The sequence below is a fragment of the Dendrobates tinctorius genome, unplaced genomic scaffold (genome assembly GCF_039654945.1).
Source record: "Dendrobates tinctorius isolate UK_male_01 unplaced genomic scaffold, ASM3965494v1 ptg000065l, whole genome shotgun sequence".
Lineage (NCBI taxonomy): Eukaryota > Metazoa > Chordata > Amphibia > Anura > Dendrobatidae > Dendrobates > Dendrobates tinctorius.
In genome coordinates, this window is record NW_027361733.1 from 21,897,147 (window position 1) to 21,911,051 (window position 13,905).

At 45.6% G+C, this 13,905-nt stretch overlaps 1 protein-coding gene across 3 annotated transcripts in view; it reads right to left on the minus strand.

The window, feature by feature from the left end:
• The window catches only part of ZBP1 (Z-DNA binding protein 1), a 34,491-nt gene extending 26,241 nt beyond the window's left edge, over positions 1–8,250 (minus strand). For all 3 annotated transcript variants that reach the window (XM_073580693.1, XM_073580692.1, XM_073580691.1), the window contains exons 1-3: positions 8,153–8,250; positions 7,479–7,559; positions 3,075–3,251 (exon numbers count right to left, since the gene is read on the minus strand). In XM_073580693.1, coding sequence (XP_073436794.1) covers positions 3,075–3,251; positions 7,479–7,554 — 253 coding nt within the window. In that variant the 5' untranslated portion in view covers positions 7,555–7,559; positions 8,153–8,250. The remainder of the gene's footprint in view (positions 1–3,074; positions 3,252–7,478; positions 7,560–8,152) is intronic.
• Between the last annotated feature and the right edge of the window lie 5,655 nt (positions 8,251–13,905).

Genomic DNA, 13,905 nt, shown 5'->3' on the forward strand with positions numbered 1-13,905 from the left:
GCGCGCACGGCGCACGTCAAAAGTGCGCAGCGCAGGTCAAAGCGCAACTAGCGCACGGCCTGCGCACGATCGGCGCACCCTATGCTAAAGATAGGGTGCGCCGATCGCAGGCGCCGCTGTCCGCTAGGAGGCGGCGCTACAAGGAAGGGGCGGGCACGCCGGGCAGAGAGCCGGCTCGGGGGCGGAGCTACCCCCGGCCGTGCGCGCGCTGAAAATGCGCTAATGTGAAACCGGCCTTAAACAGGTTTTTCTCACGAATCACCCTGTATTTGCACCATCCATCTTCCCCTCAACTCAAACCATTTCCCCTGTATCCATGCTGTGAAAAAACATCTCCACAGCATGATGCTGGAACCACCATGTTTCATTGTAGGGATGGTGTTCTTGTAATGAGCTGTGTTGGTTTGAAGCCAGACATAGCGTTTACCTTAGTTGCCAAAAAGTTTAATTTCTCATCAGACCACAACACCTTCCTTCATACATTTTAAGAGTCTCCCACTTGTCTTTTGGCAAACTCAAAATGAGCCTTACAATTTGTGTGTGTAAGTGTTACGGGGCTGGCGGAACGCACCAAATAATAAAGATGAAATAATATATAAGGTGCGTTCGCAGCCCAGGGCCCACCGTGCAGAGGTGACCAACTGCTGATGAAGAATGAGGGAAAGGCGTGTAGGAGGAAAGCCGGACACCAGTGGGTAACCACTGAGCCGGTGCTAGCAGGCACGAGCTCCGTTACTTCACGTAACATGTACCAGCCAGCGAACAACCGCAACCTGTTAGCGTCACAGGTCACGGTGGTGTGAACCGCTGCTTGCAACGTGTGCAGTGTCCGCCCTGATGGACGCCACTAACCAGCCTAACAAACGGTGCTGGAATTCGCACACATGGCGCACGGCGCTACTGTAGTGGACGCTGCGATAGCAGTGGCAAAGGAGGCCTATACTGGCCGACGCTCAAGGCGCTAGCGGTAGATGTGGAGCAACAATGCGGCGCTATGCCGTGCTAGAGCTAATGTGCTGACTCTAATTCCTAACACTAACTCATACGTAATATCCAAGGAGGGGGGAGTTATAATGCGTCAGTCACCAGGCTCATTCATCCATCATCAAACATACAATAAATACATTCACCTCAGAGTCTATCATAGCGCATGGCAGGGCGGCCATGCGAGCATTTTATAGCCGTGCGCTTCCGGGACCTTCCTGATCCTCCAGGTGGACCAATCAGAACTGGAGAAGAACCTGAGCATGTGACTCCCAATTCCCAATGGGAGATCATCTCATGAGCATGCTCAGTGGACTGAAGGAAGGACTTAGACTCTGGAGTCTTTTGCTGCTGGACAGGTTGCATTGTCATAACTGGAACAGAGGTGACAGCAGCAACTGAACCCATAATGCTGGTGTGGACAGAACGCTGGGATCATGGAGTCTGCTGAGCAGGCTCCACTGCGGCTGGAGGGGAATGGGAGACCACCAACGGCAAGGCTTGGGATTCCTGCTGTGCAGCACCTCACAGTAAGTAGAGGCTTTTTTTCTGCCCACTCTTCCATAAAGGCCTCTATGATGTGTACGGCTTATTCTGGAAATATGCTGCTTCTTCAGGGTTAGGCTGGTTTCACACTTGCGTTTTTTTTTGCGGGATTTTAGCGCTAAAAAACGCATGCGATTTTTTTTCCTATACTTTGCATGGGATGCGCTTATGTGCGCATACACATGCGTTTGTATGCGTTTTTCCGCGCATGCGTTTTTTTGCGGTATGCGCTCGGGCGCACAAAATGCATCCTGTTGCATTTTTTGAGCGTTCGACTTGCCTCAAAAAAACGCATGCGCACGCAATGCGTTTTTTTACAGCAAGACACCCATTATAAGTCTATGGGTGCGCATATGTGCGCATTGGCATGCTTATGTGTGCGTTTTTTTGCGCATGCGTTTTTTTTTTTACCATTAGTTGGACAATGGAATTTAGGGGTTTGGGTTAGAGTTAGGGTTAGTTAAGGGGGTTTAGGGCTAGGGTTAGGGTTAGCTAGGGTTTAGGGTTAGGGTCAGGGTTAGGGTTAGGGTCAGGGTTAGGGTTAGGGTTAGGGTTAGGGTCAGGGTTAGGGTTAGGGTCAGGGTCAGGGTCAGGGTTAGGGTTAGGGTTAGGGTTAGGGTCAGGGTTAGGGTTAGGGTTAGGGTTAGGGCTAGGGTCAGGGTCAGGGTTAGGGTTAGGGTTAGGGTCAGGGTAAGGGTAAGGGTTAGGGTTAGGGTCAGGGTTAGGGTTAGTAAAGTCATGGTTTGGGTTAGTGTGAGGGGCCACCTAATGTTGGAAAAAAACGCAAACGCGGTAAAAACGCACTAAAAACACATACAAACGCATAAAAACGCTGCGTTTTTTTCATGCATGCTCATAAAAATGCTTGAAAAAAACGCAGCATTTGTATGCATTTGTATGCGTTTTTTCTATGCATTTTTTTGCGCTAAAAACGCGCTGGAAAAAAAAGCAAGTGTGAAATTAGCCTTACCTTTGGTCTCTGTGCTGCCTCTCTGATTAACTTCCTCCTTGCACGGGCTGAAAGCTTTGGTGGGCAGCCATATATGTCTGTATGTATGTGCTGCGTGTATACGTGTGTGTATATATACTCTGTGTAGAAGTATATTTCTGTATGTATGTGCTCTGTGTATAAACATGTGTCTGTATGTGCTCTGTGTATATATGTATCTGTGTGCAGTGTGTGTAAGGTACACTGTGTGTATCACAGTTTTTGCGTCACATCCATATTTATGAATACCAGCAGCACAGATGAGAGTTCATACGTGTGAACGTCAGCAATCGCCTGACGAACGAACAACGTGATGATCACTCATCAGGTGATTAGATTGTTTATGCCTGAACAAAAATCATTGTTCTTGGCAGCACATTGTTACAAACGTAACACGCGGATAACGGAAAAGGTAAGATCTGCTAGCGGGAGATGATACACCCACATCCCACTGGTCCCTGTACAGACTAGAAACACTTTAGAACAACAGCGCCCACAGGTTGTGAGTAGTGTTGCTGCCCAGACTCCCAGTCGCACACTACAGTCTACAACGAACCTGTGGTGGCCACTGCTTTAATGCTCCAGACCTTGGAATTCTGCTCCAACAAGTTCATGGCCTTCATCTTGTACAGGTGCGGATTCACCTCGCTGGTAGTTTTTTTCTTTACGGCCTTTGCGATGCTCAGAGCAGTCTGCGGCCCGTTACTTTCCAGATGATGGTAAATTTCCTTCTCTAAATGGAACAACATGAGATTTCCTTGAAATATCTCCATTAATAACCACATAACTGCTATGGACTGTGGTTCTCAAATATTCTCCTCCATGGGTCTTCATGATCATATTACAGATTTTGGGGAGTAAACTGTTCCTGTGTTTCTTTCGAATTCTGTATGAGTGACATGGTATGAAGGTTTAGAGGGACCATAAGGTGTCACATAGGTGCCTATACTGTAAGGCCATACTACAATATTGGGCACCTGGCACCTAAAACTGTTAAGCAAATAGATCCTTTTCCCAAAATCTCCTTAAAGAGGATGTGTCACTTGCCAAGTGGGTGAGGTTGTCATGGATAAACCCCCACAGAGAAGAGTTGAGGACCACACCCGGCTAGATTTATAGGCAGGGAACAGGGGGTCATATCTCAGGAACGGAGAGGAGCAAGAACAAAAGAAAAAAGCACCAGATTCAGGAGAACAGCGGCATTTACAACAGGTTAAAAAAAAACATACCACATTTATGGCAACTGACAGGTCTATTTTATATATGCATGCTGAGTGCTGCACAATAGACAAAGTATTTCAATAGGGAGGCAGCAACATTTAGGTGCTGCTATCTACAGGAAAAAAAAATAGCCAGGCAAAAATACATCCGATCATTCCTTATCCGATATTGGTTGGAGTGTCGGATCAAATTCTGCAATGCAAGTCTATGGGTCCATGAAAAAAATCAGACTGCGCTCAGATGCAATCTAAGTGCTGTCCGTTTTTTTCACAGACTGCTAGACAGGAAAAGTTAAAGAAACTTTTTTTTGCCTTATCCGTGAAAAAGTGGTAAAAAAAATGGACAAAACTAGATGAGTCACTGATGAAACTGGGACCATTCTTCTTACACTAGAAAAATCACTGCTGTCTGAATGAGGTCAAATGGAAATGGAGACTCAGTCAAATATATTGGAAAATGGCTCAAAAAGTGAAAGTCAGTCCATCACACGCAAAAGAGCAAACAATTCCTTTTTATGGCATGGAAACAGTCAGCAAGCTGCACATGACATATGAGTTTTATTTACTGTGAGCAGAACATGGATCTAACAGATCGAACAACGGCATCTTATTAGTTCAAGGTGGAAAAAACATGATCTCTCAGTACAGTTATGTTCTATTAGTTTGTTTGGTTACTTGTGATGGGAATTTAAAAAAATGTAATTATAATCAATATATAGTGGTTATCCTGCTTGCTGATGGTTTCCAGGGAACTAAAGCAAGGGAAAAAGAGGTAATAGATAGTATACATTCTGAAATTACATTTACCAACTAGTAACTGAAATCTGACTATATATATATATAAATCAAGAAAAAAGGGCAGTGTCCAAACAGCCAAAATGACAAAAGGTAAAAAAATAGGCAGCACTCAAATTAAATGTGAAAAAAGTGGATATTTTCACATTTAATTTGAGTGCTGCCTATTTTTTTCATTTTTTTCATTATATATATACACTCACTGGCCACTTTATTAGGTACACCATGCTAGTAAGGGGTTGGACCCCCTTTTGCCTTCAGAACTGCCTCAATTCTTCGTGGCAGAGATTCAACAAGGTGCTGGAAGCATTCCTCAGAGATTTTGGACCATATTGACATGATGGCATCACACAGTTGGCGCAGATTTGTCGGCTGCACATCCCTGATGCGAATCTCCCGTTCCACCACATCCCAAAGATGCTCTATTGGATTGAGATCTGGTGACTGAGGAGGCCATTTGAGTACAGTGAACTCATTGTCATGTTCAAGAAACCAATCTGAGATGATTCGAGCTTTATGACATGGCGCATTATCCTGCTGAAAGTAGCCATCAGATGTTGGGTACATTGTGGTCATAAAGGGATGGACATGGTCAGCAACAATACTCAGGTAGGCTGTGGCGTTGCAACGATGCTCAATTGGTACCAAGGTTCCCAAAGAGTGCCCAGAAAAAATTCCCCACACCATGACACCACCACCACCAGCCTGAACCGTTGATACAAGGCAGGATGGATCCATGCTTTCATGTTGTTTACGCCAAATTCTGACCCTACCATCCGAATGTCGCAGCAGAAATCGAGACTCATCAGACCAGGCAACGTTTTTCCAATCTTCTACTGTCCAATTTCGATGAGCTTGTGCAAATTGTAGCCTCAGTTTCCTGTTCTTAGCTGAGAGGAGTGGTACCCAGTGTGGTCTTCTGCTGCTGTAGCCCATCTGCCTCAAAGTTCGACGCACTGTGCGTTCAGAGATGCTCTTCTGCCTACCTTGGTTGTAACGGGTGGCAATTTGAGTCACTGTTGCCTTTCTATCAGCTCGAACCAGTCTGCCCATTCTCCTCTGACCTCTGGCATCAACATGGCATTTCCGGCCACAGAACTGCCGCTCACTGGATTTTTTTTCTTTTTCGGACCATTCTCTGTAAACCCTAGAGATGGTTGTGCGTGAAAATCCCAGTAGATCAGCAGTTTCTGAAATTCTCAGACCAGCCCTTCTGGCACCAACAATCATGCCACGTTCAAAGGCACTCAAATCACCTTTCTTCCCCATACTGATGCTCGGTTTGAACTGCAGGAGATTGTCTTGACCATGTCTACATGCCTAAATGCACTGAGTTGCCGCCATGTGATTGGCTGATTAGAAATTAAGTCTTAACACACAGTTGGACAGGTGTACCTAATAAAGTGGCCAGTGAGTGTATATATATATATATATATATATATATTAGCTGAAGAGCTCGGCGCTGCCCGGGCACAGTAACTAACTGTGGTTAGTTATAACAAATTATAATTATCCTCCATCCCATAGTCCCGTGCCCATATACCCATCATACATATCCACCATCCCATAGGCCCGTGCCCATATACCCATCATACATATCCGCCATCCCATAGTCCAGTGCCCATATACCCATCACACATCCATCATCCCATAGGCCCGTGCCCATATACCCAACATACATATTCGCCATCCCATAATCCCATGCCGATATACCCATCATACATATTCGCCATCCCATAGTCGAGTGCCCATATACCCATCACACATCCTTCATCTCATAGTCCCGTGCCCATATACCCATCATACATATCCTTCATCCCATAGTCCCGTGCCCATATACCCATCATACATATCCTCCATCCCATAGTCCCGTGCCCATATACCCATCACACATCCTCCATCCCATAGTCCCATGCCCATATACCCATCACACATCCTGCATCCCATAGTCCCGTGCCCATATACCCATCATACATATCCTCCATCCCATAGTCCAGTGCCCATATACCCATCACACATCCTCCATCCCATAGTCCCATGCCCATATTCCCATCACACATCCTCCATTCCATAGTCCCGTGCCCATATACCCATCATACATATCCTCCATCCCATAGTCCAGTGCCCATATACCCATCACATATCCGCCATCCCATAGTCCCGTGCCCATATACCCATCATACATATCCTCCATCTCATAGTCCCATGCCCATATACCCATTATACATATCCTCCATCCCATAGTCGCGTGCCCATATACCCATCATACATATCCTCCATCTCATAGTCCCATGCCCATATACCCATCATACATATCCTCCATCCCATAGTCCCGTGCCCATATACCCATCATACATATCCTCCATCCCATAGTCCAGTGCCCATATACCCATCACATATCCGCCATCCCATAGTCCCGTGCCCATATACCCATCATACATATCCATGATCCCATAGTCCAGTGCCCATATACCCATCACACATCCTCCATCCCATAGTCAACCATTATGACATCATAATGAGCGGCGGGGCTTGCAACCAATGATGACATCAGCGTCGCCATGGCAACCATTGTGACATCATATTGAGGGGCGGGGCTTGATACGCACACACTGTTTCCCCATTATGCAAATAGGGGCATTATGACATCATAATGAGGGGCGGGGCTTGACGCACACACACTTTTTCCCCAGTATGTAGATAGGGGCAAAATTGTTTGGTGAATTGGAACACGTGGGGTTAAAATTTCGCCTCACAACATAGCTTAGGACGCTCTCGGGGTCCAGACGTGTGACTGTGCCAAATGTTGTGGCTGTAGCTGCGACGGTGCGGATGCCTATCCCGGACATACACACACACACACACACATACACACACTTGAGCTTTATATATATATATATATATTTACCGGTGTATATATAACCTGGCCCTGGATATGTACTCACCGAAATCGGTCAGGACACAATCTATTTTTAGTAGTCTTGTATCTTCCGTGATCAGAGTCTCGTTATTTTCCGCCATTGTATCTGTTTTTGGAAAATAAAGTAATTTCTGTTAGAATGGTACGTCAATGATCAGAAATACATTAGTACTGTCACCCAGCTTTCCTATAGTCCTGAGAGGCAAATTTGCACAACATTTATCCTTACATAATGGGGAAAATTAGGAATGGGACGGGAAAGCCTAGTGATATGTTCGAGTCTCCGCGGCTGTATGTCTCTCGACAAAGAGGCAATCCCTACAGGTGTTGTGGCTGGTGAACAGTTGCGAGACATGCAGCTGCGGGGACTCGAACATATTTTTCGAGCACACTGAAGTCACTCAGCACCCAAGCATGCTCGATCTTGGAAGGATCAAGTTTGAGTCGAATTTCCTGATTCTCTGTCCACACCCCTCTAATATTAGTACAGGTAGAGACGATTAGAAAGCGGGGCATACAGACCCTTGAGCCCTTTTGTGGTGGTCTTGTTGCTTGTCTTCCAACCTTTCCCATAATTAAGGAATGACTGAGACAATATAATGAATGAAAAAAGTTACAAAAGTCTCCCAGTCACTGTAGAACTACAACTCCCAGCAGGTTCTATAGTGCCCACAGGAGAGGGAGGCATTAGAGCCTTACCTGGCGCAGGGAATCCTCACTCTGATTACCTCCCGGATTCATTAAATAGAAGATAACGCAAAGTTTCTTTTCTCAATCATCATGAAGCAAAACTGAAACTGAACACACAGCTGACAGAAACTGATTACGTCACGCCCTGGAGTGAAAGGCGGGAAAAAGAGTGTGGCTCAATATTGGTGGACTAATCAGATCACGGAGGAAGGGGTGACCCTAATGCAGTGCCTAAATATTACTGCCATACCGGACAGCATTGGGTGATGGGTGTTTCCCCCTTCTTTCCTCTTACATGAGGCAGATATTAAAGGCTTGAGATCTGTGCCCAGTGGTCCTGGGGCAATAAATAGCAGCCCTGGTGGTCTTGAGGTGTAAGTTGCCATCTCTCTACACATGAAAGCTCAGCAGCCTGCATCACACAGAAGTTTACAGTTACTGGCTCAGCAGATAGTGATCACATATAATATGCTTAGATACAAAGCTCCACGGGAAGGGCAGTCTCCAATGAAGGAAACCACCTATGCCATCTATGTGGATGGATACCATGTTTTGGCATAGGTGGTTTCCTTCATTTGAAACTGCCCTTCCCGTGGTTGTTCCTTCCCGGGGAAAGACCTGGCTGGTCATTGCTTGCATTGAGAAACATGTGATGGTGTCTCCGCGGCTTGTGTTTTGCATGTTTTTACATATTTCCCATAAGGATGGGGGCAGTGCTCTAGAATCACTGCATTGAGAAACATGTGATGGTGTCTCCGCAGTGTTGGATGTTGATCTCCATGAGGTCACTCATCCTCATTTTCACAGTCTCTAGGCATTGCTCCTACCAGCCAGTTTCCTACTCCACCCTGATGAGGGGCAAATACCCCGAAACAGCTGTCTGTGGATGGATACCATGTTTTGGAATAGGTGGTTTCCTTCATTGGAGACTGCCCTTCCCGTGGTTGTTCCTTCCTGGGGAAAGACCTGGCTGGTCATTGCTTGCGTTGAGAAACATGTGATGGTGTCTCCACAGTGTTGGATGTTGATCTCCATGAGTTCATTCATCCTCATTTTTCATAGTATCACACATAATAGGCTTAGATACACAGCTCTGCAGACAGTATCACACATAATAGGCTTAGATACACAGCTCTGCAGACAGTATCACATATAGTAGGCTTAGATGCACATCTCAGCAGACAGTATCACATATAGTAAGCTTAGATACACAGCTCTGCAGACAGTATCACACATAATAGGCTTAGATGCATAGCTCTGCAGATAGTATCACACATAATAGGCTTAGATACACAGCTCTGCAGACAGTATCACAAATAATAGGCTTAGATACACAGCTCTGCAGACAGTAACACACATAGTAGGCTTAGATACACAGCTCTGCAGATAGTATCACACATAATAGGCTTAGATACACAGCTCTGCAGACAGTATCACAAATAATAGGCTTAGATACACAGCTCTGCAGACAGTAACACACATAATAGGCTTAGATACACAGCTATGCAGACAGTATCAGACATAATAGGCTTAGATACACAGCTCTGCAGACAGTATCACACATAATAGGCTTAGATACACAGCTCTGCAGACAGTAACACACATAATAGGCTTAGATACACAGCTATGCAGACAGTATCAGACATAATAGGCTTAGATACACAGCTCTGCAGACAGTATCACACATAATAGGCTTAGATACACAGCTCTGCAGACAGTATCACACATAATAGGCTTAGATACACAGCTCTGCAGACAGTATCACACATAATAGGCTTAGATACACAGCTCTGCAGACAGTACCACACATAATAGGCTTAGATACAAAGCTCTGCAGACAGTATCACACATGATAGGTTTAGATACACAGCTCTGCAGACAGTATCACACACATAAGCTTAAATACACTAGTTCAGCAGACAGTGATATACGTGGTATGCTTAGGTACACAACTCAGCAGACAGTATTGCACATGAGCTTAGACACACAGCTCAGCAGACAGTATCACATATAGTAGGCTTAGATACACAGCTCTGCAGACAGTATCACACATAATAGGCTTAGACACACAGCTCTGCAGACAGTATCACACATAATAGGCTTAGACACACAGCTCTGCAGACAGTATCACACATGATATGGACCCCTGAGCTTTGTAGCTAAGCCTATCATGTGTAATACGGTCTGCTGAGCTGCTGTATCTAAGACTATCATGTATGACAATGTTTAACCTTTGTATCTAAGCCTATTGTGTGATATGGATCCCCTGAGCTTTGTACCTAAGAATATGACACAAGATACACTAGCTCAACAGACAGTATTACATATGATATACTTAGGCTAGTTTCACATTTGCGTATGGAGGAGCTGCGGAGGACTGCGGACTTCCTCCGTTCCCTTTTGTGCAACCTGCAAATATTTAAATGTGCTCAACACTAAAATAAAACAATATATAATTTTTCACATTACAGTCTGTGGGTTTCCAGAAATGCTTCATTCAACAAATAAAAGAGAATAGCTGTGGTGGTAGCGCCCTCCCGTGGCCCAGGGGAAAGTTTTTGCTGCTGGAAAAAAAAAATTGTAAAAAAGCTATTGTGTAAACTTCTGGGTAATATGATTGTACAGTACACATGTAATATCTAATAAAAAGTATCTTTTAAAAATAAAATATATATATACTATTCTATGGGTAAATCAAGTCAAATAATCAATACCATCAGCCGAAATATAAATCTCATTCTCCAAGAGATTGGAAATGCTTATGCTTCCCTTAATCAATACCTAAATCTAACACTAACTGGGATACAGTGGGAACGGAAAGCATTTAGACCCCTGTAAATTTTTCACTTTGTTTCATTGCAGCCATTTGGTAAATTCAAAAAAGTTCATTTTTTCTCATTAATGTACACTCTGCACCCAATCTTGACTGAAAAAACAGAAATGTAGAAATTTTTGCAAATTTATTAAAAGAGAAAAACTGAAATATCACATGGTCATAAGTAGAGATGAGCGACTTTGCCTTTTTTCGGGTCAAGTCGGGTTTCATGAAACCCGACTTTCACAAAAGTCGGGTGGAACGAAATCGGCCGATTATTGTGAAAAGTCGAAGTCCGACTGAAACACGAAACCCAATGTAAGTCAAAGGGGAAGAAAAGTCAGCAGTGAGTGGAGGCCAGGAAACACACCTACAGTGCCCATTTTAATGCCAAAAACATCAATTCTTATAACTTAAGCTTGTCAACCTTAATTTACTTCATAATAATAGTTAGGCATTGAAAACTGGGGGTTATTTGGCTAAAGTTGTGGGGGGGTAGGGCTGACTCCAGATTTTCGTGGGCCTAGGGCCAAAGAGTGTCAATGGGCTCCTTTAACACATGCCACAATTCATGATCCTCTGATACGGCAGAGAAATAGCGGTATAGTACAATGAAAAATACTTCACTTCTTACATCACATGACTGATATCCATTTTAAATTCTCCAATAGCTCCAAAAACAAACAGTATATTCCTCCATACAGTATTATGGCCACCGCATAGTGCGCCATACAGAGTAATGAGGCCCATATATTTCTCCACACAGAATCATTGGTCCCATATAATGTTCCATACAGTATATGATGTGCTCCACATAATGCTACAGTATATGTTGGTCCCCATGGATGAAGCTCCACTGTCTTATGGGCCCAAATAATGCTCCATATATAATGGGCCCTGTGATGGTGTGATATGTTATGTGGATATCATTTTTTGTATATTCCTATTTTTCTATTTCAGTTATTTTCATAGTGTTTTTCTTATTACATTGTAAGTCTACAGCCTCACTGTATCTGTCTCTTGATGACCCCCTGTAGTGCATTAATCCCTAAGGCCCTTTGTTCTCCTCTGGGAGGCCTGGAAACCGCCCCAACTTGTTTGACTACCCCTGGACAAGGAAGGGGGTGGGGAGAACAGCAGCTGGACAAGTCAGTTCCAGTGTGGACAGGATCGTGTACAGACAGCACTTCAGAGAGAGAAGGACCCATTTTATCCTCTGGGGCTAGAGTTTTGGAATCTCGTTTCCCTGGACATTTTATCCTGATACTGGACTGCATTCTTATTCTGGACTATCTTATCCTTTGTGTGGTGGACTGAATATGGACCTTTTCATATTTTTGCCTGAATAAAGGTCTTGGAATTGTTCACTATTCGCTTGCTCTGTTGATTGTGTGATACCAGAGAAGGACCCCGTGACAACTTGTGGCAGCGGTGGGATCAACAGAGCGTAACCCAATGGAGAACCACCCACAGAGTGAGTACAGAAATTGGACTGTATGCAGTTTACAGGAGAGAGCCAGAGACCTGGGCCTGAACTAGCAGGGACTGACTAAAGAGGCCTTAATCGATCTTCTGGTGGGCGCTAGCCCGGCCACCTCCTCCCAGATGTCTGAAGGACGAGCACTGGAGACAGGGATCCCCTTCCAGAAAAGCCAGTGGTTGGTGTGGTACGAAGAAGAGATGGCGGTTCTGGTACGAAGAAGAGATGGCGGTTCTGGGCCCCGGTGTCTCTGAGGAGTACAAGGAGGAGGCTGCCCGCCAGGCACAGCGGAGACAGGAAGCAATGGAGCTTGAAAATGGGAGTAACGCAATGTGGAGTGTAACCCCAACAATCCGGGAGCCTGTACGGATCACCCGGACAGAGTTTAAGCCATTTGATGAGGCTTCTGGAGATGTGGAGGGGTTCTTCAAAGACTTTGAGCAGCAGTGTGCTGTGATGGAGGTGCCCCACTCTATCTGGATGCATTTGTTAGTGAGGCTCCTGAACGGAAGCATGGCGGAGGCTTACCGAACCATTGATGCACTGCGGAACCGGGATTATAACATTGTAAAGCGGACTATCCTGGATTACCATGCTATCACCCCAGACACATATAGGGCCAAGTTCCAAGACCTCCCATGCACCACGGGGGGATCGTTTAGGATGTATGCACATAAGATGTCCGAGGCATGTCGGAGATGGCTGGAAGCAGAAAACGCCTTTACTGTGGAAGATGTTATACAGGCGTTCCTTATAGAACAATTTCTTGCCAAGTGCCCTGCAGAGGTACGGGAATGGGTCCGGGAGCGCACGCCGTGTACCGTGGATAGAGCTGCAGCCCTGGCCGATGAAGCCCTTACTATCCGGCCGCAATGGAGGAGGCTTCTGGACAATGAACCACGGCCTGCTCCCACGCCCCGTCCCCCTCCAATTATATCTGCCCTTCCACCTAGTCGCAAGCCGATGACAATCACGCCTCACAATCCTAGGCCCCAACAGTTCTGACCACGACCTGGGGGTATCACAGAGAGGAGGTGTTATGGGTGTGGGCAACCTGGACATTTGCAGTCTGGCTGTCCCTCTAGGATTCGGAGGGAGCCCCACGCAGCCCCACCTCGTCCAGTGCATCTTGTACACTCCACCACACCTGAGGAAGAGCTACCACCACCCCCACCAGAGTGGACCACCGACCACGGCACCATAGATACCCCTCCTGGTGTGTACGGACTCCGGCCTCTGTCCTTTAGCTACTCAGAGCAACGGCAACGCCACCTGCAGGATGTCTTTATTGATGGATACAAAGTGTCAGGATTTAGAGACACGGGGGCATTCTTGACTATCGCTGACCCCCGTGTGGTTCGACCCAAGGCAATTTACCAGGGTCCGGGAATTCCCATTGTCCTGGCGGGGGGTGCCCGCAAATATATACAGCGAGCTTCTGTGCGTTTGGATTATGGTTGTAGAGAA